General features: G+C 50.1%; 4 protein-coding genes across 9 annotated transcripts; all 4 read right to left on the reverse strand.

The window, feature by feature from the left end:
- Positions 1-7: 7 nt before the first annotated feature.
- Positions 8-7,092, reverse strand: ints3 (integrator complex subunit 3). Of its 2 annotated transcripts, XM_061267425.1 has the most exons (29): positions 6,825-7,091; positions 6,499-6,582; positions 6,013-6,090; positions 5,832-5,945; positions 5,677-5,761; positions 5,542-5,608; positions 5,336-5,477; positions 5,141-5,270; positions 4,960-5,057; positions 4,695-4,886; positions 4,536-4,623; positions 4,374-4,453; positions 4,177-4,268; positions 3,994-4,100; positions 3,817-3,933; positions 3,614-3,743; positions 3,496-3,550; positions 3,338-3,441; positions 3,111-3,275; positions 2,867-3,020; positions 2,739-2,807; positions 2,605-2,680; positions 2,405-2,518; positions 2,231-2,279; positions 1,985-2,152; positions 1,806-1,906; positions 1,637-1,709; positions 1,167-1,329; positions 8-1,098 (listed from the first exon to the last, which is right to left on the reverse strand). In XM_061267425.1, exons 1-29 carry the CDS (start codon positions 6,906-6,908, stop codon positions 1,021-1,023), a joined length of 3,057 nt encoding a protein of 1,018 aa, XP_061123409.1. In that variant the 5' UTR covers positions 6,909-7,091; the 3' UTR covers positions 8-1,020. The 2 variants fall into 2 exon arrangements, with proteins under 2 accessions (XP_061123409.1, XP_061123408.1); XM_061267424.1 differs by having other exon boundaries at positions 1,637-1,906; positions 6,825-7,092.
- An 850-nt stretch (positions 7,093-7,942) lies between these two features.
- qrfp (pyroglutamylated RFamide peptide) lies at positions 7,943-10,008 on the reverse strand. Its single transcript, XM_061267441.1, has 2 exons — positions 9,970-10,008; positions 7,943-9,474 (listed from the first exon to the last, which is right to left on the reverse strand). The coding sequence occupies exon 2, from the start codon at positions 8,443-8,445 to the stop codon at positions 8,011-8,013; it is 435 nt and encodes a 144-aa protein (XP_061123425.1). The 5' UTR covers positions 8,446-9,474; positions 9,970-10,008; the 3' UTR covers positions 7,943-8,010.
- atf6b (activating transcription factor 6 beta) lies at positions 9,818-14,844 on the reverse strand. Of its 5 annotated transcripts, none has more exons than XM_061267434.1 (17): positions 14,524-14,844; positions 13,824-13,900; positions 13,653-13,728; positions 13,523-13,579; positions 13,201-13,316; positions 12,952-13,126; positions 12,491-12,628; positions 12,100-12,218; positions 11,839-12,018; positions 11,680-11,762; positions 11,437-11,595; positions 11,252-11,365; positions 10,969-11,068; positions 10,830-10,897; positions 10,665-10,764; positions 10,500-10,584; positions 9,818-10,265 (listed from the first exon to the last, which is right to left on the reverse strand). In XM_061267434.1, the coding sequence occupies exons 1-17, from the start codon at positions 14,597-14,599 to the stop codon at positions 10,024-10,026; spliced, it is 1,965 nt and encodes a 654-aa protein (XP_061123418.1). In that variant the 5' UTR covers positions 14,600-14,844; the 3' UTR covers positions 9,818-10,023. The 5 variants fall into 5 exon arrangements, with proteins under 5 accessions (XP_061123418.1, XP_061123417.1, XP_061123416.1 ...); XM_061267433.1 differs by having other exon boundaries at positions 10,830-10,903; XM_061267432.1 differs by having other exon boundaries at positions 11,437-11,607.
- A 3,381-nt stretch (positions 14,845-18,225) lies between these two features.
- On the reverse strand, positions 18,226-21,102 carry LOC133144604 (H-2 class I histocompatibility antigen, alpha chain-like). The gene is made up of 8 exons (XM_061267439.1): positions 20,937-21,102; positions 19,924-20,187; positions 19,503-19,781; positions 19,119-19,418; positions 18,915-19,022; positions 18,803-18,820; positions 18,541-18,595; positions 18,226-18,436 (listed from the first exon to the last, which is right to left on the reverse strand). The coding sequence occupies exons 1-7, from the start codon at positions 20,998-21,000 to the stop codon at positions 18,561-18,563; spliced, it is 1,068 nt and encodes a 355-aa protein (XP_061123423.1). The 5' UTR covers positions 21,001-21,102; the 3' UTR covers positions 18,226-18,436; positions 18,541-18,560.
- Positions 21,103-24,725: the final 3,623 nt, after the last annotated feature.

A 24,725-nucleotide genomic window follows, 5' to 3' on the forward strand; every position in this document is an offset into this window, starting at 1 on the left:
GAGTGTCTTCAGGGTGGGGTCACAACTTTATGCACTTAAAGTCAAGTCCAGTTGAAGTACAAAGTTCCACAAGCGGAGAACGTCCAAAAAGCTGCATAGTTGCTGACATGCAAGCCCATCAAGTGCACGTGTGCAGTCACATAACATCACCATCACGTGCAAATTACTTAAGGAAAGTCATATTTGCTTGTATCAAAAACTGGTTCAACACATTTTAAAAAAGTTTGGATGGAATAAAAAGGTCATGGGTAACGGGTCATCTTCAAATTCTTTTTTTTTTTATTAGAAACGCCTTAAAAGTGTCTGACCAGAACATAACATCACTGCTGCCCCACCCTCACATCTCTTTGGCGCCCTGTGACAATGTCACGCGTGCCGAGGTGCCGCCATCATCCCGGAGAAATAGGGATTCCCGGTGTCGCGTGCACGGGCTTCAAGCCACGACCGCACAGAATCTGTAGGGCTCCAAAACGTTGCCCGAGGGTCACGGTGGTACCACTCAGTGCACGGCTCGCCACAGCAGTGAGAGGAGGAAACGGGGCGGGATGAAGAATTCCGGGCTGCGCTCCGGAGTCAACAGTGGAGTTCGCAGAGACAACCCCGACTTTGCCGCGGACGTGACAGCCATTCAAAAGTCATCAACGGCTGAGGAGTCTGGAAGCGACTCGAGACAGTACCGGCTGGGCGGCCTTAACAAGAACTTGCGGGCATCCGACGCTCGGTCCGGTCAAGCCTGGCTGATGACCATCACGTGATGATGTGGGCGGGCGGCACAGCTGCTCTGTACCAGGTCAACGAGCAAAAGGGCTCGGGTTCATACCAGCGTTTCAACGGCAGCTGGGCACAGGAGGAACGGGGCGGCTAAAAACAACAGCAAGTGGAAAAGCCCCATTATAACAGTTCTCCAAAAAGTGTGGAGGGGCGCAGTGCATGCCGGGCAAGCGGTTGCCGGGCAAGGAGTTGCCGGGCAAGCGGTTGCCAGGCAAGCGGCTGCCTTGCATCGTCCGACATCCTCAGCCATTAGTCGCTGTCGGAGGCCACGGCCGACGAGCACTTCCTCTTCCGCTTGGGTGCTTTGGGCTTGGAGTCCTCCTCCTCCTGAGTCATAAACATGAAGCCAAATGAATTTCGAACGGCGCAGGATGGCGCAGGACGTGGCAACGTACCGAGGCGCTGCTGGAGGCGCTCTCCTCCTCGTTGTTGCTGCTGCTGGGCGGCACAGGGCCTTTGCGTGAGCGGGGCGAGGTGGCGGCTACCTTGCGGCGAGACTTGACGGGTTTGGCCTGCGAGTCCTCGTACTCTTCGGCCAAGGCAAACAGGTCGCTGAACCTGCGCGGGCAGTAGCCCCGTCAATCACGGCCCCTCTGCGGGTGAACTGAAAGCCCGCCGCCACTTTTACCCGGGTATTTGTTTTTGGCACCATTTGCCAAGGGACAATGGAATTTTTTCCTCAAACAGAGCTCTCAAAGAGCAAGCTGCCTCTTAGCGACTTGTGCGGCACTAAATTGCGCAATGACAAACAATTGACGGAAAAAGTGACAAATGCGACAAAGTTTTCTCAGAAAGAACGCAAACTACCAAGCGTGGTTTTTAGGTTCACCCGGAAAGCGAGCAGGAAGCGCGTGCATGTGCGTACCTCATCTTGTGTCCTTCATCACAGCTGGCCTGGACGTGCTGCAGGGCCTGAAGGATGGGCGTCTGGCTGAAGACTGAGGACAACAAAAGGCAAGAATCAGGGCTTGGTGGGCTGTGGCGACGCATGGCTGGACGGAACCCCCCCCCCCCCCACGCGTGTGCGCACTGACAGCTGTTCTTGGTGTTGTTCAGACTCAATCTGAGGTTGTCCAGATGCTCCAGGATCTGCTCCAGCGTCAACTGAGCCAGTTTGCTGCTTGAGCTGCGTAAACTGCAAAGATGACACGCTCGGTGACCACTTTGGCACACGCACGTTGGCGTCTTGGTGGCTCCTCGTCAGCTTCTTCACCTTTGCCTCTTCCGCGGCTGGTTGTTGTTCTTGATGAGTTGCGCTTTGATGTGTTCGGCCAGGGTGTCGTCGTGCTTGGACGCCCAGTGCCGCAGGAGGCTGGTGGTGAACTGGTCCTCGCTGTGGCAAGGCCTACTCAGGACCATCTTGACCATCTCCTCGCTGGGCCTGACGCACGTGCGCAGAGGTGAGTGGGGCGCTGCCGTTGGCTCGACGCCATGCGCTCAGCACCATGCGCGCCCTTACTTTTCCCGCCGCAGCTGCAGCAGCAGACAGGACAAGGCCTCGGGATGCTCTGCACAGAAAGTGAAGGTAGCCAAAAAGATGATGTGAGTTGGATTTGGAATTTAGGGGGTCTTTCTTGAGTCTGACTTGCACCGTTTTCCCTTCCCGTTGCAACGAGCCCATTTCGAAAGCTACCTTTGTACTTGAGGTGCTGCAGGATGGGGATGATGGTCTCCAGAGGGATGCTGTGTGCCAGGAACAGCTGCCACGTGCTGTACTGCTCAAACGTCTCCCAGTCCAGAGACTGGACTGCCCGGACAGGAAGGAAGACAAGTGTCAGGTGGCTAGAGTGCGTGCGTTTGTGGGCGGGCGGGTGTGTTGGCGGCCATGCTCACTCAGAATGTTGAGAACGGAGTCCTTGCGGAACATGACCAGGTTTCCCATCATCACGTGGCACATCAGCTCCTGCAACTGCACACCGTGTTAGCGCCGGGCTCGCTCGGGCCGAGCCGTTCGCCCTCTTATCTACCTGGGTCGAATCGATGACAGCCACGATCATATTGAGCAGCTCGCCGCTCCTCAGCGTCTGATCTGGAAACTGAAAAGCAAAGGCGCTCGCTCAGAGAGCCCGCCGGCCGAATGCGTGCGCGTGCGTACCTCTGAGTAGATGGAAGGCGTCAGGTAGCAGAGCAAGCGCACGTCGTCCTCCTGACACGCCTTCATGTCCATCATCAGACAGGTGTGAAGGTCACCGAGCGCCGTGGCCTGAGCGAAGGACTCGTACAGCATCATCTTGCCGTTTGCCGCTTTGCTGCACGAGAGCAATGGAGTCAACGTAAACGCCACTGAGCTGCGTTTGTTTGCAGCCGCGTTACACCCAAGTGGCAATGGCGGGCCCCACCTGGCTTTCAGGTAGTAGAGCAGATGGTAACCAATCTTGGGCTGCTTCTGGTACAGTTCCGCCAGCATGTCCAGAAGAACAGAGAAGCCGCTGTTGTCTTCCTGCATGGTCACCAGGTTCCGGAAGACCAGACACACCGCCTTGCACACCGATTCCTCCAGGGACCTGATACACACGCGCGGGTGAGAAGACGGAAGCGCGCCTGCGCTCGCGGCGGGCGGCCTTACTCGTCAGTGATGTCTTCTGGGAGGACATCTCCTCGGAAATGTTCTTTAAAGATTTCTGCCAGGCACGAAGCTAAGGCCGCCATCTGCTCCGTGTCAAAGTCCTCCTGCAACACGAGCACGCTCAAGCACTCGTTGTGACGTCAAGTTAGTCCAGTTACCTCCAGGATGAGGTCCACGATGTCCTGCATGACTTCGCACTGCGTCTCCGTGTCACTGAGGACAACGGTCGTTATCGGTCAGTATACGTCTGCGGAAACTTGGCTTTTGACCACTGACCTTGACTTCTGAAGCTGGACGACCTTGTCCTTCATGGTGTCCTCTAATTGGTCAAGCCAGGGGGTGATGTCGGCGGGCTCCTCCACAACAGTCTCTCTGATTGGATGAAACCTGAACTCGCGCTTCCTTCCTGCGCTCACACACACACACAGACCAACATGAGTCGCAATTTCAATTCTTGGGAGTAGGATAAAGATGGCAACCTTTGTTGTTGACCTCCTCCTCATCGTCACTGAAGGCGGCTTCTGTGTTGTCATAGCAACCTTCCTCCTTGTCCATCAGGTGCTCCATTTCCATGGATGCCATCTCCTCCATTTTCACTACAGGTGCACAGGGAGTTATGTTTGCACGCTCTGCTAAGCGCGGGCAGGCGGGCGCACCTTCCATCGGCGGCGAGGGGGCGCTGCAGAACTCCGGAAACCTTTCTCTCAGCATGGAACGAAGTTCTCGGTCCAGCTTTGGATTGTCGAACAAGGGAGCCAAGTGCCTGCCGGGTCACATGACCTTTAAGCCCGCACACCTGGGGAGGCGAGCGCGGGCGCGTGCTTGCCTGTGTGTCTTACGCCAGCACTCTCTTCTCCATGATGAAGGTGAGCGAGTTGAACACACCCTGACGGACCTGAACTTCCAGCGGAGGGAAGAAGTGAGGAATGATCTGAGGAGGGATGAAGCCAGGACACAGAGGAGGCGGCCGGGAGCCGCCGTGTCATTGCCGGAGCGCCACAGGTTGGGCCAAGATGGTCGAGAGGCGGAGTCTCACCCGGCACATGAAGTCGAGAAGCGTGGCCGTGATGGCGGGATGGGGCTTCATGGAATGATGCATCACCAAGATGGCTGGCTCTATGTCACGCAAACACACGCACGCCCGTTTCTGTTACAAGCCATTCCCGTAGACCGAGCCACTGGGCGGACTGGGTGTCACCTATGTTCATGATGCTGTCCTTGTCAGGGTTGAAGAACAGCCAATCGTAGAAGAGCGCCAGCTTGGCGTTGGAGGCGGCCACGTTGGACTGCGCACACACAACTTTGGGTTAGGCAACGAGGGCTCCTCGGCGTCGCGCGCGCTGCCCATCGCGCTTACCGTGCAGGTGGTGAGCAGCCAGCCAATGATGGCCCAGCGCGGCAGGATATCAGAGCTGAGGACCTCGTTGGACGGGTGGACCACGCCGCAGATGTAGCGGATCAGGTCGCAACGCAGCGACTGGCTTTCGGCCATGGACAGGTACTGCCGCTGGAACCAGTCCTGGTAGCGCTTCTGCTGGCCGAAGCGCACCTGTGCGTAGCAGACGGTAGGGGATGGGAACGAGTGCCGAGGAGCGCGGGAAGCCGCCCGACCCGCCGCTTACCCTGGACGTCATGAATAGGAGCTTGGTCTCCATGTCAGGGGTCAGACGGCAGGCTAGGAATTTTCTGGAAGTTCGTGCCGTGAGTAGCTGGAGAACGCCTGATGGGCACGGGCACAGAAGGGGGGCGTTATTGGAGGGCGTCGCCACGGAGACAGAGGCATGTTAAGTCCGCCCGTCTTACCGGTGAACTGAGGACTGAGGACTTGAGGGTTGTGGAGCAGGTCTCTCCACAGGAGATCCATCTCAGGGATCCGAGCCACGTTCTGCAGCAGGCGCACTAAATCTCTGCCGATGATCACGCACTCCAGGAACTGGCCGGGGGAAACAAAGGCGGGATCAACGGGGCGTTGCCGTCACCGGCCGTCGCCGACCTCACCTTCTCCCGCAGCATCCCGATGCAGAAGTCCACTTCCTTCTGGCGCAGAGGAAGTAGATTGGGGGCGCCGTGGTCCACGATGAGGCGCAGATACGTGTAGACCGACATGGCGATCAGCATCCCGCTCTTCACAACCCACTCCCTGCACACGCATGCACTTGAGAAGATGCTTTGCAACGGCGCATATGCGTGTGTGCGTGTCCTACTTCTGCTCCAGCAGGATGTCCAGGACGCTCTCAGCCAGCCACATGTTTTTCGTGGTCACGTCTCCTCCTGCGGGCACACACACAGTCACATGATCATTCAGCGTGCGTGCATACGCGGGCGCCTGAGTATCTGACCTGCAATCTGCTTGAGCAAGGTCATGACGACGCCATCCACTGCCATCACGCCGCTCTTCACCAGCTCTCGAACCAGCCACACTAGCTGCACGCACACACACTTTTCAAAGCCACCCTGCTCACAAAGACAAGTGCATGCGCACGTCTGCGTTCACCTGCTTTCTGGGGATGTCCTGCAGCTTGAGGAACTTCTCCATTAAGATCTGATTGATCTTCACCAGGACCACATTCATTCCATCTCTGCTCACCAGAGTCAGGTCTCTGTAACACTGAACGCAGACATGTGTGTTGCCATGGTGATGTCAGACATGTGGGTGGGGATCTTGGGGGTCTTACCCTCTGGGCCTGAGCCGGTTCAGTGAGAAGCAGGGCGAAGAGTCCGAGACAAACCTCTTCGTGCTGGCCTTTGCACGCCTGGTTGTCACGGTAACAACAACAGCAGGGTCAGTACATCGCCGTTGGCCGCAGGTCTTTCAACGTCGCGAGCTCCTCGATGATCAAATGCGTTCTCACGCTGGCCGCCAAATTAAGGAGTGCCTCAATTGTGGTCAAGGAATCCCCACAGATGAACTCAAACGTGACTTGGGCCACGGCAATTAAAATTTTTAACAATATAGAGATATTGGTGGTTGGTGTTTGCACTTTTTTAGTGACAACCTTCCGACCATGCCGACCAAGGCCTGCGAGTTTGCACGAGGACACTTGGGGGTAACATCATTGAGGGGCGCTTAAACGTGACACTTCTCGCAGCAGCGAGGAACTTGCAAAGATCAGATGAAGTGAAAGCTTGCTGTGTTGCTGATAATGACGTCATCAACTTACGCTGGCGGTCAGAGCGTCGTTCGCTTCTCTCTCGGAAAGGCCAGTGGTCAAAGAGTGCACCACTCCGACGCAACGCTCCAGTTTCTACGCACGCAAACACACGTGCGCGCGCACACACACGCAGGAAAATTGAAGTGAGCAGGCAGCGCATGCGCAGTTGTGTCTGAAGTCGGGCATTTGTTTACTGACTCCCAGTTTATAGGCGGAGGCTAAGCTAAGATAGCGAGCGTAGCAGCTCACTTTAAGCTAGCCATGCTAACGATCTCGCTAGCCGCCGTGTGGCTTTGTGTGTCGAGGAGCATGGTCGTGCCACGGCGCGGGCTTACCTCCTCCAGCTCATCTTTGGCGTCCAACTGCGTGGACACCAGCAAGCGGCCCTGCGGCTTATTCTTGGCCGGTGCAGTTTCCATCTTCGGCAGCCACTTGGCTTGGCTACGCGAAACTAGACTTGACTTGGCCTACCCCGCCGAACTTACGGCGCGCAATTTACAAGAAAAGAAGGCACAGCGCTTCTTCTTTGTCACGCGAGGAACTTTCCTCCTGTCCCGCTCCGTGCTACCATTCGACTTCAGGAAGTGAATGGACATCACTTCCGGTCTTCCCACCAATCACTGCCCTGACGCGAGGATGGTCCAATAAGGGCAAGGGGCGTTCCAAACAGCCTCGCACACACCCCAGACTTCTCGGACTCCACACTAAAGTAAATTGTTTTGTGATTGTGAGAAGCCCCCATCGATCTTTTTAGCCACCTGTGACTCGGACTCATTTGCAGAATTAAATAAGATTGAAGACTTAACCCTCCTATTGTCCTAGGAAAAATTGCCACAAATTTGATCCATGGGGTCAATTTGACCCCAGACACATTTAGCTAGAGAAAATAATTTATATAATTTTGTTGCCCAACTTTTTGAAAATAAATAAATCAACTACTATTTTTTGAATGATAAACATTGAAAGGGGTCAAATGGACCCCTAGAACGATAGGAGGTTTACACGACAAGAATTGCAGTTTTAGCAGGAAATGTGGTAGTGCAAGTATGGAATCAATTTGACATAGCGAGTACAAAAAACGGTGACAAACCGACATAAAATATTGAAGCAAAGGGTGTATATATAAACCTTTAAAATGACCAAAAACCTTCACATACTGCACTCAAAGTATTTGTTTCTAATGCACGGCGTGCCTCCCGAACCTGCCGACTTAACGACACGAACGATGGAAGGAACCAATGACTTCGTCCAAACATCCCGACCGAGGCCTCGTTTGTTATCGATCCGTCACGTGATCTTTTGGGACATACACAGTTTAAATTAGGGCTTCCTTTGGCTCGCCCACTTTTGCTGGAGACACCATCCAAAGACTCGCTTTGTTTAGTAACTATAAAGACCAAAAGCTGAGATTCGACATAAGCACAAGATGTCGAGCAATGAATAGGAACAGCCGTTCACATGACACGTTTGATGCGTTTAATAGTGGCGTATTGACACATATAGTGACCCGCTCGGGCCGCGTCAGGGTCCGCGGCCTCGGGCCCGGGAATTCCTGCCAAAGCGAAAGCCAAAGCCGCCTTTCTCTCGGCCGACGCTCAAGAGCCCGCCCAGGATGGAGGTGAGGGCCTCGCCAGATGGGTTGCCGCGTTCCTCGCCGCCGTTCTCCCTCGCCCGCCTCTGGATCTGCGGGTCTTCTCCGGGCCAAGCCTGCCACGCCTCGGAGATGGAAGAAGAAGGAAGCTCCACGGAAGAAGAGGAGAGCTCGAAGGACGCCGAGCGCAGCCGCAGGAACCCCCCGGAGGGCGGCTCAAATCGGGGGTGTGGTGTGACGGTGGGGGGCGGCGGTAGGAGGAGGGTCAGGGACAAGAGGGCCAGCTGGGAGCCTCCGGGATACACGTGCCCCTTCATCTGAAACGTGCGCACGCACACAAAGCGGGACATTAGCCAGTGACACATCCTCACCTCCAAAAGCAAAACACACCCATGCAGCAAATCAACAAGTCAAGTCCAGTAAAGGTGCATGGCAATAAAATTGCAAATTCCAGTCCAAGCTCGAATCGCTAGATTTCTTGAGATGCGCCCAGAGTAACGAATCCTGTTCAAGCCAAAAACCATCACTTCTACACGGTCGTCATCTTTTTGCCCCATAGCATAATTGCCCCGCTCATTTTGAAGCCGCAAACACGTAATTTCCACAAGTTGCCCTTTTTGAGGTCTTTGCCCCCCCCTGGATAGCCGTGTCAGTCATCCACCCACCATGGTGGAATCCGGGGCAACAGGACTCCATGTCTGGGAAACATCAAAAAGGCAGAGCTCTGCAACATGGACACCTTGCTCAGTTTGCTTACCTTGAGCGACTTTGCCTGGCGCAGCGACGTTTTCCAGTTTGGGCACAGTGACCCTTTTAAAGGCCCACCACCGCGCAAGGGGAGCGGTGGGCGTGGCCCACAGGCCCGCTGACGCACACCAATGAGCCTTTTGATCCAGTTTGGTGTGTGCTGCCTCCAAGTGAGCACTTGCAGCCCTAATTAAATGCTTGATTGGCGCCGGGAACCAGACGGCAGCTCATTAACGTGCTCGGGGGGCACTAAAGAGTTTCCAAGACGCCCAAGCTTTGTCCTTCCAGATGTCCTTGCTTGGCTGTGGCCTTTCTCCGACTTGGTTAGGACTAATTTTGTCTCATTCCTTGATCACTGCAAAGGACCTGCATACATTTGAAACATTTTGTATTTTGATACAATACTTGGATTTTTTTTAATTAATCTGCTGGCACTGATCATTTCACAGTGCTCCAATTTTTTGCCAAGATACGCCGCCCAGAAAACGTTCAATATTCGGCGAGGAATCGTACTATGTTTGAAAGGAATTAGGTACATTGAAGTTTGTCTTTCTGTCCGTCCATCCATTTTCTGAAGCTCTGTTCCTCACGAGGGACGTGCTGCATTTGTTGTTGGGGAGTCGGCGGGGGACACCCTGAACTGTAAACTAATTAACAAGCAGAAAGAAGCTCAATATGAAATAATCATTGAAAGTTAGCTGCTTGTTTCAGCGAGGCCGCCCACAATGTCAGAACCTGCAACCTCGCTTGAAAGGGGCAGCTTGGAATTTGGGGTTTGTTGGACATGACACTTCACAGCTCATGGCAGTTACAAACACTATGCACTTAATGTCACGGCAATGCCGCACGTAATACAAGGATTCCATAATTACCACTTTCAAATTTCAAGTAACAACAAAGTGGCAGGGAAAATCAATCCAATTCAAACATCACATTCCTAAGCCTTTGAGCAATCACCTTTCTGGTGCCAAAAAGACCCAAGAGACCAGCGGGGGTCGCTCAAGCTTTAATTCAACCATGGGTAAAACAGAAAGTGATGAGCAGACAAGGCGATATGGGCGCCAAACGGGAAAACAATTGAAACTTTCAAAGGTCAAAATGACAAACATAAAAGTCATATTTACACGTCACTATGTACAAACCTTAAATACAAGTAGAAGAAGAAGCACCGGCACTTGCTGCCGACGCAACGCTTTTCACACGCCCTCCGACTGGGTGAGAAAATATTGGGAGCGGGTACGGGGGCGCGGCGATGGCGGCTGATGCTGCTGGCGATCTCGCAGAGCCGAGTGGTTGGTGTGCGGCTGGGACGTCGGGGGCGGGTCCCGCAGCGACGGGGGGACGGCGGACGACTTGATGGGGACAGTGCGGGTGTTCATTACCTCGCAGTCCACCTGCATCATGAGTTCATAGCCGTGCGACGCGTTGTACACGCTCTCTAGATGGGGCGGGGCAAAGAGGAGGTCAACGGGCACGAGTTATCGTTAAAGCCATTCGAGAGCATTTGAAGCAGGAAGGTAACAGAGTTGGCTTTGAGTGCGCAAAAGGTGTCAAGTTAAATTGATAAATACTTGTGCGCAAAATGTATTTTGACATGCATTGTCATTTGAAATCATTTCCTGCCGAAGCCAACGCTCGCTGATGGAAAGCGCAACATTACAGAGGCGCTTACCGTTAACCGACATGGCGGGCATGACGAGCGACATCTTGGGCCGCCGTGTCTTGTTGTGGCTGATGGCAGGCAGCAGCAGGTGGTCCTGTGGGTACAAGCCATCAACAGAGGTGAAAAAGTGGGCGGGCCGAGCGGGGGCTGGGCTGCGGGCCAGGGGCCACCCACCCGTCTGAAAGACACCACGTAGAAGGTGTCCTCACGTCGGTCGATGGCATCCAGGAAGTCGCCGTAGGTCACCTCGGGCCCAGGAAGCACCTGTAGTTGACTGGGAGGGAGGGTAGGGAGGGTCAAAGGTCAACCAGCAAACGGGAAGGTGGCTCGTCTTCCCACCTCTGGATGGAGCGGTGCGTCTGGATTGGCAGGTATCGGGACACGTTGGCCTTCCTCAGCTGGGCCCGCTGCTGCTGTGCACGCACGCACGTCAGATGTCATGTGTTCACCTGTCGGCGTCCGACACAAAGTCACCCACCTGAGCCATCTTGGCCTTCTTGGCCATCTTGGCTTTCCCACCAGACTTCTTGTGATTGATCTGATGCCGCTGAACCCAACCGCGAAGTTCCGCCGCCAACCTGCGACCAAAGCAAAACAACATTTAGCCCAACGTAGGCTGCACAAACTTGACCGTGGCCTGGCGTGGCGGTGCAACTCATACAATATTCCCGCAGAAGGGCTCAAAAGTCGTCTGCCCTTCTCCGCGGGATGCGCTGTTCAACCTAAGCGACTCTGAACAGCGGGCAGTGGGCGTGGCTAACCTTAGCGACTCTGAGCGGTTGAACTGCGGACAGTGGGCGTGGCTGAAGTATCGTTCCAGGCGCTGCAGCAGATTGCTCTCCTCTTTGGCCACACCGAAAGCTGAGCTAGTGTTCCTGCAAAGTCAAAGTTGGACGTGTGGCGTTAGCATTGTGTGTGTTAGGAGGTGGTGGGTGTCAAGCGTCACCTGAACGGAAAAGATTCCGTCGCAAACGTTTCCGCCTCCCCATCGTCATCCGCCACGGCGACTTCCGGCTGCGTTGCTGGTTGCATCTCCAGGAGCCGCCGACCCGTAAACGACCTGGCGCCGTCCCCAAAGCCCGCCGTCCTCCTCCTGTCCAAGATACTGTGGGACAAACTTTGAGCTGTATCCAACCAAGTGGCAATAAAAAACGGTGCATCGGCAAGGCAACATTAGCTCCTGCATTACCTGGCTGGCCCAAAGCTGAATGTCATGAAGAGAAGGATGGCCATGACGCAGACGGCTCGTCTGCTGCCGGGAGACTCGCCGCCCTGCGCCACACACACACGAATGGCAACTTGCGTTAATCCTTGCCCCTTTTCTGGCTTGGCGGAAGCGGCGGCGTACCTGGCCGGCCTCCAGCCTTTCCCGGAGCTGCTGGTTCTCGCGGCGGAGCCGCTGGTTCTCCTGTTGCGCTTCCTTCAGCTGAAACTCCAGGTTGTGCACGTACTCCTTCTTCTTCTTGCGTGACTGACAGGCCGATTCGCGGTTCTTGATCATCCTCTGCTGTCGCTTCAGAACTTTCATCTGCGACACCGCCACAACAAGATGGCCTTTTTAACCATGTTGCGGCCCCAATTTTCCCCAGGATTATTTGGCGCCACTCACGTCAACGTCGTTGCAGCCATTGCTGGGCAAGGCGGCAGTCGCTGGGACAATGGGCTTGGTGGTGGTGGCGGCAGCAGGCTCCATCTTGACCGTGGCGGGGGCCGGCGTCAAGCAAACCACTAGAAATATGTCGCAAGCACAACCGGGACTTCCCCATCAATTTGGGCTGGATTTGGAACCCCTGGGCGCGTTTTGTGTCCTTTTCACGAGTGCGCAACCATTGCCCCCACAACAACCAGCCTTTCTAATTGCTCGCGCAACCAAATGTAACCTCGAAAAGTCCGCCGGCGCCTATCGTTGGGGAATCGACCAACCACGCGCCCTGGTGTTCGCGCCGCTCCGAGACAACCCGTGTTGTCGGCTCGCCTTTTATGGTTGTCTGTAGTCTCACCGGGTTCCATGGCGGGAAGACCACGCAGGAGGAGGGTCTTGGTGGGTGTCCGAGGGACAGGTAGGGCGGCCAGGCACAGGGGACGGGGCTGAATGGGGGGTCTGGAGGCCAGGATGGCTGTCTTCAGCGCCGGAACCACTGGACGCAGAAGGAGATTCCGTATGAAAGACGGCCACCTTGGCGACCTTCAAGACATCCCGATTGCACTCGGTTTGCTGGCACTCAAAAGAGCTTGTATTGTTGAATCGTATGGCACGCAACCGATGGAAACCCGCATGGATTGATGGATGCATTGTTTGGCCTTTCCAGAGCTTTGAGATGCCATCGATAGGAGCCGCAGTTGCGCCATCGCTGAGCCAAAGCAAGCAAAAACGGGAACTTATTTCTCCCGACCTAACAACTTGTCACTTTTTCTGGATTTTTAATTGCCCCCGTTTGCCGGATGACATCATCAACAGCACCTGTTGCCGGCGTTTGGATGGACGGCACCACAGCGGGAAACCGCGCCGTCGTCCTCGACCCCGCCGCTGCCAGAATGGTCACCGCCGCGGCCGGCTCGCCGGCCTCTGTCGGGGGGGACATCACGTCTCCAAACGCATAGGGAGGCGTGGGCGGGTTTTCACCTTTCACAGGAACCTGCAGGAAAACAAGTGCGAGTGAGACGGACGGAGAGACAGTCAGACAGCCTGCCAAAGGGTTGTCGCACCCACCGGCGGACGATCTGCAGGCACCGCCGGTGCCAACACAGGCACTGCTAGCTCAGGAGGCGACCATTCTGCCTCGCTGGAGGACGCGGGGGACGCCGGCTCGGCTTTCACCTGAAACACTGTGCGCACACGCGTTGTCATAGTCACCAAGGAAGGCCAGAGCCGTAAACACGAATTGCCACGACAACCCAGGGTTCGCTGTGACGGACAAAGTGTGTCGGGGGGGCATTACCGAGGCAACCCAAGCTGTCAAATTCGCATTGCCGTGACAACAGTCAGCCAGGCGTTGCCGTGACATTTGCAACACTAATCCAAAACAACTTACGCAGCTCCATGGGCTCATCCGTGTCACTTTGGACATTGCTGCACGTCATGGCACCACCTGCCACAATTTTTTTTTTTAACATCACACGTATCAATTACGCATAGACGTGGCAGGCAAGAAGGTTCCTCACCTGCAAGCGGGTTGTCGTGCAAACGCTGCCACGGAAACGAAGGTGCCTTGCCATTCGGCGTCAGCTCATCGTCCAACTGGTGCAGGGAAAACAGAACAAGAAGTCACACACCGTGTATGAACATGAGTATGTGTATTGAAGGTCACGTAACCGGTAAGACCGGCGACATACCAAAGTGTGGTACTCGGACGCCAGACCAAGATGCCCGTCGCCGTCTTCCACGCCATCGCAGCGATACAAACATGCATCTAACACAGACACAACACATTCATTAAAGAAACAAGCCCACCTTTTGAAACACTTTGCAAAATATATACTGGGAACCCCCACATATTCACAAATTGGCACCTGACGGATTTTGTTAATCTAATTTTTCTTGGGGGAGGGGCAACACCTGTAATTTGTGATGAACAGATTTTGACGTTAAATCTTATTCAAAAATTTTGGGCGTTAATTAAATAAAACAATTTCAATGCAATTCTTTGCAGGATTGGGCTCTTTGTGGGCAGGCTCAGCTGGGGTCCGCTTGATACGTTACTGCCACTTTAATCACCACTGTTATCACCTCTATTTTGTAGGTCATCTTTGTTTTAAAATTGTGCATGTACATGGTCTGGCCGCTCGGCATTCATCGTAGTTTATTTCATAACGACTCATTTAAAACAAAATGTTTTTGCCTCGTATCCGGATTGGAGCAGGAAGCCCGAGGACGCGTGCAACACACACGTGACGTCACGTTAAGGCCGCGTTCAAGACAAGTGTTATGACATCGATGAAAATGAATCGGGGATGGGGGTGGTGCGTGAGATAATCCAAATTGATGCGGGACACAAGGGAGGCGTCCAATAGCAAATCGTAGCAAGCGCCTCACCCCAATCTTCGCTGGTTAGCAGATTGTCGGCAAAGAATCGCCCGACATCCGAATCGCACAACACGTCCAGGCTCATCGCCCCGCAAGCAGCAGCACCAGCTTCGGCTCGATTATTTCACCAGACTTCGTTCCACTTTGTTATGGGCTCGCCCCTTCTCGTTCATATCAGCTGGTCTAGACCTTTGGCGATCTTTTCATCTTGACACTCGCCAAGGCCACACTTTGCTGGCCTTCTCTTTCTCGAAGCCACTAGTTTCGAAACGCTAACCTGCGTGAAAGCAACGAGGAAATGTCCTCCTGCGAAACTCCGCCCACCTTTTGCTCATTCGTCGGAAGGCAGCTGAGATCACAGAAGATAGACGGGCCGAGCCGCCAATAAGCGACGTGAAGGCGGTGCTTTTGCGGATGACTTCACCAATAGGAAGGCGCGTTTCTGTTTGACAGTGGTGAGGCACCAATAAAGTTCTAGTTTGCAACCACTTCTAAACGGACACTTCTGTCAGTCAAAGACACTCACGTTTTACAAACGTGCTTCTACCAAAACATTCCATTATACCGAATGAGAGAAAAAAGTCGAAATGCAAAGTCGGTAAAGGAATGAACAGCAGCAGCCGCGCGCACTAATCAAAAGGCCAATCACATAAAAGCAGTTTGTTCATGGTACCCAAACATGCTGCTCTCTCAACGCCATAATGAACATGGGTTTTTAGTCTGTAACAGAACAGATTCAATGTGCATCACTGCTTGAAATTAAAAATAAATTATAATTATTTAAACTATAAACATTCTTGACCAACTGCCATTTTGTGCTGGAAAAAATACAATAAAATAATAATAAACATACATCATATTAAATTAAATAACAGCAATAAATAATGTTCAATTCAAAGTAATCAGCAACATTAACTCAGGAGCTCAATGTATACAACATTTTAACTTACAAAAATGAATAAAACAATTTGTGCTCAAAATGAGGCAGCATGATGGAGACCATATCCACGGCTTGCTCTTCTGCAATGGTGTTTTTTTTCTTGCACTGAGCAATTTGGTACGCTGCTTTATATGATGCTTACAATGCTTGCTGATTGACTGAAGTAGCATTCACAAAGTGGGATGATTGTTGGCAATATTCATCCCATTTTCGCTGAAAAACCTTTGGCATCTTATCAGCGTGATTGGGGTGCAATGACTCTATAAGTGCCACCTTAATTTATTTGGCTTCATACTGTCCGCTGCCGACATTGTAAGGCACAGGGACAACAATCTCCTGCTGAACGTCGACAAGATCAAGGAGATTGTTGTTGACTTCCGGAAGGGTCACACCCAACACCTGCCGCTGACCATCGACGGTGCTGTGGTGGAGAGAGTGAAAATAAAACTTAAAACTGAAAATAATCTGTTGAGCTTGCAACGTGAAAGTTATAAAAAATGCTTATTATTTTCAGGTTTCACCTCCATTTATTTTTAAAGATTTGAAGTCTTTTTATAGGTTGCCTGTTTTATATTTTCAAATTCACATCTCTTTTTTTTCCAGGTTCAAGTCTTGCTTTCTCAGATTTAGATATATTTTTCAGGTTCAAATAGTTTTTGGGAGTTGCACACTTTTGACCCGACTCTGTCGAGGTACTAGATAAGCGGGGCGCGGAAGCACGAGTGACAGCTGAACAAGAACGCTTGGAACCATCCCCAGAGACAGCGCCTTCAGAAACAACAACAAATGAAACTCAACACTTACATATACATCTTTAGATTTAATGCCTGAGACAAACTTATACTTTAAACCCCGTTTTAAACGGTGCTGAATACAAGAGGGATCAAATATGGCCTGTTTTCCCTGTAACTTTGCTTGGGGCTGGAGGAACCTGTTCAAATTTGCTACACTTGGTCAAAACACTCCCAGAAAAAGTATATTGATGCTGCCAGACCATACAAAAGGCCGTTTTCAAACTCAAATGTGCTCCGAGAACGCAAACTTTGAGCAGAGCACAAGATGGCGCTATGGAGCCACGCTTTTTCCATCCTCCTCAGGACCAACTTGAGCTTTTTTTTAAAACTAAAGTTTCGATGACGCGAACAAAACAGAGCAACGCCTGGTTTTTAAAACAACGACCTCTAACCTGCATAGTTGCTCCTCAAGTAGAAACGAAACGAATCCGAAGCAAGCCAAGCCAGGAAAGCTTGAAACGTGTCGAGACGCTCGTTTTGTGACATGTTTTCAGAAGTATTTGATGAATTTAGATGAGTCAACAACAGCTCAACAAGCTGTCGATGTTGTTGTGGCTCTCCACTTGCAAGACAAATCAGCAAAGCGTTTTATTGCAAGCGTATCAGTAACAACGCCAACAAAAACCCCCATAAATGAATGCTAACATTTAAATGTCCTGCAAACAATCTTTAAAATCGAGACAGGGTATGTGTGAATTTACTCAATCTGAATAATGAAAAAAAACCGTAATACATTTTAAAAATATTTATATCATCACAATTTTATTATTTACCTAATCTATTTTACTGATATATTTTTAAAATGTATTTCATTATGATAAATTGCTTGATAAAAGAGTTTTAAAAGGTTTTTAAGGGCTCAAATTCATCCAGAAATCAACTTTCATGATGCGACTTCCATACGGTGGTAACCACTGACTTGATTAATTTAATTGTACAAAACCAAAGTGAACAAACAAGGGACTTTCCACTTGGGTTGGCCATTTTGCATTTCAGCTCTCAGTCCTGAAATGGCGGAGGATTGGCAGGCTTCTTGCGCCCTATTTCCTCGTTCTTGCCAAACCCGTATCTGGTGAATTCCTCCCACTTAAACCAATCAGAGTTCAGCCTGGCGATGATGTCACTCTGAGCTGCGTGCCCAGTAAGTTAATAAACCGTGTGGTAGAACATCGCCTTCTCCTGCTGGTAGGGGCGCGCAACAACATCAGCTCGAGTTTGGCTTTCTCTGAAATCACGTGACCCGCCTCGCTGGCTGTTATCATTGCAAGTCAAGTTATAAATCTTTTTTTTTTTTACTTGGTCTGAGGAAATATTGTAATATTTTGAGATAGGATATTTGAGTTTTCTTAAGCGCCGCATTGATGCAGAAATCCGTGCAAAAACATTCCCAACCAAGTATTGAGTGCATTAATGGACATTTTCAAAGGTTTGATTTTGTTGTGCTGTTATAAATCTGTTTTTTTTACTTGGTCTGAGGAAATATTCTAATATTTTGAGATAGGATATTTGAGTTTACTTAAACTGTATGCCATAATCGGCAATATTAAAATCAAACGCTTGCAATATTTCAGTTGATTTATAATGAATCCAGAATGTATGACATTTTTGTTTTTTTAATTGCATTACAGAAAATAAAGAACTTTATCAGAAGATTCTAATTCTCTGAGACAGTCCTGTATATAGTGTTTTATTGACACAATTGATTGACATTCACTTGATTTCAACAATGACAAAAATTGACAACTGCTTTTTTCTCTCCGAGAGAGCAAAATTCCAAACGCAGCGGCAACAATTTTCCTTCACCTCCCATCGTCATCGTCATGCTGAACTTCTTAAGACAGCCAACCTGTTGAGCGTGATTCGACAGCGCCTCTGTTGGTCGCAGTCGAGTAGCGCACACTCCGTTTTGCAGTTCCACGTTGGGCATTGATCGTTGAATAGGTTTAGCCGCAAATAAGGGCAGTCAAGAACCTCACATTCTGAGAAACGTGTTAGTTTATTAGATGAAGACCTGGGATCAAACGGCATTTCAAAATAGGAAATACGATCAAACAACAATGAAGCCTGTCGCTATCGTCGTCAAAACCACCCAAAAACTTGATTTAACAGAAACATAATTATCGTTGATTTGAAAAAGAAAAAAACATCTGTGTTGTGATGAGAAAGTCCTCTGAAAGAATTCCGACACCTGAAGAAAGAAGAGCAGAGCAAAATAGTCAACAAGAATCCAAATGTTCCCTAACCCACCTCCAGAATCCGAAGACCACGTGTAGTCAGCATGAGCTAACTTACCAGGTGACCGCTGCTGCCTCTCACCCGGAAACAGTCTCAGAATCGGTGGAAACAGCTAAAAGCCAGAGAGGTTAAATTACACAAGATGACAATTTTGATGAATGTCATTCCATTCCTTTCAATGGAAAAAAAGCATTTGCGAACATATCTCAGGGCATCAGTGTACGCAGCTGACATTTTCCGGCATTGACACTTTAGGTTTGAATCAAATCTTGACATGGCTGCCTTGTGGCGCAAAGGAAGCAGAAAACGTTTTACTTACAAGCTTGAGAGTATTTGGCTGAAATGAAAGAGACGCAAGAAGAGATTAGGAGTGGTCACAAACAATGTTCTCTTTGGATGTTCCTGACGGAGCAAACATTTGTGTCGCTCACCTTGTTTGCTTTTGAGACGCTTGGCAATGAACATCACCACCACCACCACCGCCACCAGAGCGAGGACCACCAACGGGATGGCCACTGCCTTCTTCCAGTCTTGCTCTTCTTCACACGGCAAAGCGCAAAGAGAGACACGTCAATGACCCGCGAGAGCCCACAGCCAATCGGACGTGTCTGAGCCGCGCCAAACTGAGCGCTCACCCTGGTTGGTCAGGATGCTTCCGGCGTCCAGCTTGATGACGATGTCTTCCGAGACGCCGGCCAGCTGGAACACGCATTCGTACTCCCGCTCGGCGGCGGGCGTCACCTCCACTTTCAGGTCGACCGAGGTCTGGAAGGTTCCGTCGTGGTTGGGGAGGGTCTCCCCCATCTCCACGTCCTCGTGGATCTCCTCGCCGTTCTTCCTCCAAAAGAGGGACGATGTAATGGGGTAGAAACCCGTGGCGTGGCAGGTGACCGGAGAGGAAGGCGTCTTCTGCAGGAGAGACACCTTGGGAAGCTCTGCACGCGGGGGCAAAGATGGAGAGAATGTGAAGGGAGGAAAGAGAGTGCAGGGTTGAGAGAAGGTGTGAGAGCGCAACGTACCGGTTCTCGTCAGGAAGTCCCTCCCGTTGCTCACATGCTTCTTCAAATCAGAAGGACACTCCTCAGTGTAGTAATTCTTTTGGGCTTCATTGTACCCCTCGATTTGGTCCCACTTTAATTTGCTGATGAAAGCTTGTGGATGTGCTGCGATCCATGTCATCGTATTTGCCTCAAATGATAGGAAGTCTTCTCCATCGTAACGGTAGTGCACCCAACCATTAACCTCCCCAGTCTCATCGTCCCATTCACAGCCGTTTATGCGCTGAAGCATGTGAACACCTGAAAGAATCGCACACCTGATTCAGTGATGATAATCAGAGAGAAGCCAGCAGCGACACGTCTGTTTATTAGTCGGGAAGAAAAAAAAGTGTACCAGCACATGAAATGAATTTTACGAGCGGACGCTCGGACGTAAACAAACCTCCAGTTTGGTTGAAGCGCTTTTTAGCGATTTCAATGTTGCGTTTCATGATCTGCTCATTCTGAATATTGATCGCTGTCTCTATCTCCCAGAAGTGCGGATCATCTTCTGTGATTTTGTTCACCCAGTCATGTTTCACTTTCGTTTCCCTGTGGTTGCTGTCAAACTGCTGAATCTGAACGCCGTCAACATACGCCACCGCCAAGTGCTCTGGTAGCTTTGCAACTTGAGAGGTGGTGTCGAAATAATTGAGCGTGTGAATGACTGAAAGACAAACACAAAAATGACACCCATGATCTTGCTTTGTTTTTACATTAAGAAATCTTGTGCAATTCATATTTTCAATGATTCTGTCTGCAGTTTGAACATTTCAGCACTTGACATGTTGGAGTTCATGTTTATCCAAGCGCATTCTTTCGCTCAAACTTGTCAGTGACAATTGTTTGTTTTCTGCTGGTTGTTGATAAATACGTTAGATTCCAGCGCGATGCCCCTCATCAGCGATTTAAATCCACTTATGAAAGAAATATAATTACATAACTTTTGCCATTCTTTTTAATTTGCCCAAAAACTTTTCCAATTACGTAATTGATCATATATTGTCTATTCAGGAGGCAATACAATGTTTTTTTTTATTATGAAAGTTTAGATACAACTTTATTGCCGTTACCGTGAAATGTTCATTATCAATTGCAAAGACTCTACTGTCAAACATTTCATTACTGTACATGAGCTTTTCCATCATTAACCAAATGGATATTCATGCAGGTATACACCACCTTTCTTTGTGTCACTTTTAAGTTTTTCAACTTTACTAACTAAATATTCCAAAAGTTATAATCAAAGCATTGTGTTCCCGTCTAACTATGAGAAAACGAAGGAATTTTCCGCTCATGACGCAGCAGCATGTGAAGAAAATGAAACCAAACAAAATAATAATAAATGCGTCAGTTCAAAATCAAGAGCGTCAATCTTGAGGATAATAAACTGAGTTGTAAGCAAAGTAAACTTACCAGGTGCCACGCTGTAAATTTGCACGGCCGCAACAAAGAATACAAGTAAATTCATTCCAAGCATCAAGTTGTCTTTTTGCGATTTTAGTCAAAAGGGGTATTTGGTCAAAGTTGCGACGAGTGACTCGTCCGACTGGCGGACGAGGAAGTACAGAAAACAGCAGACGCGCTTCGACTACTTCCCACTTAAGCCAATTGGAGTTCAGCCTGGCGATGATGTCACTCTGGGCTGCGTGCACAGTGTGTTAATAAACCGTGTGGTAAAACATCGCCCTCTCCTGCTGGTAGGGGCGCGCAACAACATCAGCTCGAGTTTGGCTTTCTCTGAAATCACGTGACCCGCCTCGCTGGCTGTTATCATTGCAAGTCAAGTCAAGTTTCTTTCTATCGCCCTTAATCACAGACAAAGCTCGAAGGGCTTCACATGGGCAAAAATTGACACTTATTCTTGTTAGGTTTGCAGCTTCAATATCCATTTCTTTCTGAGACACGACAAGATGGTGGTGTAATGTATTCCTTCTCTTTAATGTTCTTGCACACGCGCTTTTCGGCGCGGTCCCTTACATGCCCCTCCCCCTATTCAACCTTTCATTCAAACACCATCAAAACCAAAATAAGACATCCCCAATACCAAAAAACACAGAACAAACCAAAGCACACACAAAAAAAAACAAAAATTAAATTGAGATTTTATTTCTGGTGAGCAGGGAGGTGGAGGCCTGTTGAGATTTGAGATGGTTTGCTGGAGTTGGGTTTTGGGTATGGCACCTAATTGCACAAATTCCACATTGCTTTCCATTGTTTCTGGTTCATGGTGAGAATCATAATACTCATTCATGGCATCATCTGGAGCCTCCTGGCTCCCCTCATCATCACTTTGGAGTATTTTTATCTTAGCAGCTGATGCAGCAAGGTCTGCATCCAACTCATTTTTTCCATCTTTGATTTCAATTTTAATAGTTTGTTTTTCTTTCATTGCAGCAGCTCGTGCCAGTGCAGCAGCCTGATCTGCCTTGGCCTTCTTTAATGCTGAAGAGACTGACGAGTCAGCGCTAGACTTTGATCTGCGTGATACCTTTGAGCTGCGTGATACATTTGACACTGTCAAATGTCCAATGACATGTCCTGTGTCTTTGACTGTGCAATGTCTCTTTTCCATGGTTCCACCTCTTTAATGAAATAATTTAGGTTAGTTATCCTGGGTTCATAGCAGTCATCATAATCCTTTTCCTCCTGCGATAAGAGTTCTTGCGCAGACTCGTGCGCATTTGTAAATTCATAAATCCAATCAGCTGTTTTTACTCACGGCTTCCTCATCTGTCCGCGGGTGATCGCTTGGCTCCACGGACTCTCCGAATTCATTTCCTTGGAGTCTTCAGTGAAGTTTTTTCAACTTGTTATGGCTACTCTTGTATTCCAAAAATTGTCACCACAAAAATAAAAGAGTAGCTCGTAAGGAGGAGGTCTTCAACCCACTAAATCAAAAAGCACTCGCAGAGATAGTTCTTCAGTCCAAAAAAGGTATTTATTTACATTAAACATAAATCTCCGGGTTGACTTTCATACAAGAAAACTAAAACATATTCGAGTAATGATTTTAGTGGTTGAAAAAACGCTATCACTACCCCTCCTTTAAAAGCAAGAAACACCAAAAAGACAAAACACCCCTGTCTGAACTCCCTCATTAGGTGGCTACAAAGGAGGAGGAGACCTGACTGGCACTATCTGGCTTCACATAGAACAGGAATAATAAAGCTTTAACCAATTGTTGTAGGATTTCAGATCATTCTTCCAATAAAGAATGTTTGTTTTTGTTTTAAAGAAGCGACATTTGTGGATGTATTGTTTGGCCAACTAAATAATATTAACCCCAAAAAATTACATTTTCTCTATGAAAAAAGCCATATTTAATATCAGAGGTAGTAAGAGAAAAAAAGAGCAACCCTTTTGAACAAGCTCATTGTTGAAAGTCAAGCCAAAACCTTTGTGCAAACTCACACCAAAAGAAAAGATGGTCTCAATTCCACCTTCACAAAAAAGACAAGAGCTTCTCGCAACTCCCTTTCTCCTCCTCGGAGGTTGGTTCCTTGGTTGGAGTACAGCTCTGCAGGTGTCCCACGGCGGGCGATGAACCGCCTAAGGGCCATCAGGAAGGAATCGGCGTCGATGGTGTTGAGAAGGTCCAAGTGTACCCCTCTGGCGGTGAGACACTTGAAGATGATGCCCCACTTCTTCTCTGTGCGCCTCCCCACCTTAACCTGGAATGGCCCGAAGCAGTCCATCCCTGTTGAGAAGAAGGCTGGCTTGAAGAGGCGGAGACGAGCAGGTGGCAGATCCGCCATCTTGGGGACAACTGGTCTGGCTTTCCAGCGTCGGCATTCTGGACAGGTATGCTGATAGCGGCGTACTGCTTCTCGCCCACACAGGATCCAGTACGAGCGCTGTATCTCTGCGAACACTCCAAGGTGATGCAGACAGCTGTCAAAGTCTTTAATGAGGAGTCGAGGAGAAGGGTGGCTCAAGTCCAGCACTATGGGGTGTCCCGCTGTTTGGTTAAGGTCTTCAGCATGGTGGAGCCGACCTCCGACGCAAATGAGTGTCGGCCTTGGTCCATCTCGGAGGACAAGGTCAGCAATCTACTGTTCGACGGGACAGGCCTACCAGCTGTCAAGAGTCTCAGCTCGTCGGGAAAGCTCTCGCACTGGGATCCCTTGAAGATAAAGATCTCTGCCCTGCGGTAATCTTCAGCGGTGGGTTTGGATCTGCCGCCCCATGCAGCTCCTGGAGGGTAGCATGCAGCAGGTGTGGCCAAGTGTCATGCTGCCTGGTGTCTGCTGGAGTGGCCACGACTGTGTTGACAGAAGACGGAGTACCTCTGCTGGAGTTGGTCTGTCGGGTAGGACTGGTCGGCCAGGCCAAGGCGTGCTGCTGTGAAGGCCTTGGAGACTTTGAAGCTGGTCTTTGGGTCTGGACGTCCTGCCGGATGGTCCGCAGTCGGAGGTCCTCCCTCGCTCCTCTCATGCCAAGCTCTTGGGCAGCTGCTGAGAGCAGCATTGTTCTTTCTGAGCCGTCGTCCAGGATGGCGTAGGTTAGGGGTGTCAAGCTCTTTTTTTTTCCGGGCCGCATTGTAGTCATAGCTTCTTTCAGAGGGCCATTATGACTGTCAACCCAAATAAATGTGTGAGCACCTCATATTATAGACAGTAAAAGCTGCAAAACAAACTGACAAATAACTCGTTTTCAAATCAGATGAGTAAAAACTGGTCAAATATTTAAAAAAAAGTTATTATTAAAAGTGAAGACAATTTGCAATTCTAGTAATGACATACTAATTTGATGCACAGTTTGTCTTCGCGGGCCACATAAAATGATGTGGCGGGCCGTATCTGCTCCCCGGGCCTTGAGTTTGACACCTGCGGCGTAGGTTGTCAGGGTACGGTTGCCGTGGCGAAGAACGACATGGACGACTTTGAGTAGGACTCTGTTGCCTTCTGGTGGGCGGTCGACGTACAGTACCTCAGTAGTGGGGCTCGCCTGTTGACTGTCGTCGCGGTTTGAAGGTCTAGGCCGCCTGTCGTTGACCTCGTGAAGGACCTGTAGATGTTTACCTTGGCACAGGCCGCAGAGCTTCTCAAGGTCACACTGAGCTTCTTGGTGGGGTCTTGCACGGCGCCAGCACCTTTTGTCGGCCTTTATTCTTCATTCTCACAGAAAGGGCAGTAAGATCTGGCTCTTCACACTTTACTCTTCAGGTCTCTCTGGGATGCTCTGTTGTCCTCTAGGCTCTTC

This window comes from Syngnathus typhle, linkage group LG20 (assembly GCF_033458585.1).
Source record: "Syngnathus typhle isolate RoL2023-S1 ecotype Sweden linkage group LG20, RoL_Styp_1.0, whole genome shotgun sequence".
NCBI classification, from domain to species: domain Eukaryota; kingdom Metazoa; phylum Chordata; class Actinopteri; order Syngnathiformes; family Syngnathidae; genus Syngnathus; species Syngnathus typhle.

Coding starts and splice junctions, on each gene's coding strand:
- ints3 (XM_061267424.1), bottom strand. CDS start 6,908: ATGGAAACTGCACCGGCCAAGAATAAGCCGCAGGGCCGCTTGCTGGTG. Junction 5,271..5,335: donor TCGGGATGCTGCGGGAGAAG/GTGAGGTCGGCG, acceptor TCCCCCGGCCAG/TTCCTGGAGTGCGTGATCAT. Junction 1,907..1,984: donor CAGCCGCGGAAGAGGCAAAG/GTGAAGAAGCTG, acceptor TCATCTTTGCAG/TTTACGCAGCTCAAGCAGCA.
- qrfp (XM_061267441.1), bottom strand. CDS start 8,445: ATGTGTCACTGGCTAATGTCCCGCTTTGTGTGCGTGCGCACGTTTCAG.
- atf6b (XM_061267430.1), bottom strand. CDS start 14,599: ATGAGCCTGGACGTGTTGTGCGATTCGGATGTCGGGCGATTCTTTGCC. Junction 13,580..13,652: donor GCACGACAACCCGCTTGCAG/GTGAGGAACCTT, acceptor AAATTGTGGCAG/GTGGTGCCATGACGTGCAGC. Junction 10,765..10,829: donor ACGCACCGCTCCATCCAGAG/GTGGGAAGACGA, acceptor CCTCCCTCCCAG/TCAACTACAGGTGCTTCCTG.
- LOC133144604 (XM_061267439.1), bottom strand. CDS start 21,000: ATGCTTGGAATGAATTTACTTGTATTCTTTGTTGCGGCCGTGCAAATT. Junction 20,188..20,936: donor AATTTACAGCGTGGCACCTG/GTAAGTTTACTT, acceptor TTTGTCTTTCAG/TCATTCACACGCTCAATTAT. Junction 19,782..19,923: donor GCGCTTCAACCAAACTGGAG/GTTTGTTTACGT, acceptor CGATTCTTTCAG/GTGTTCACATGCTTCAGCGC.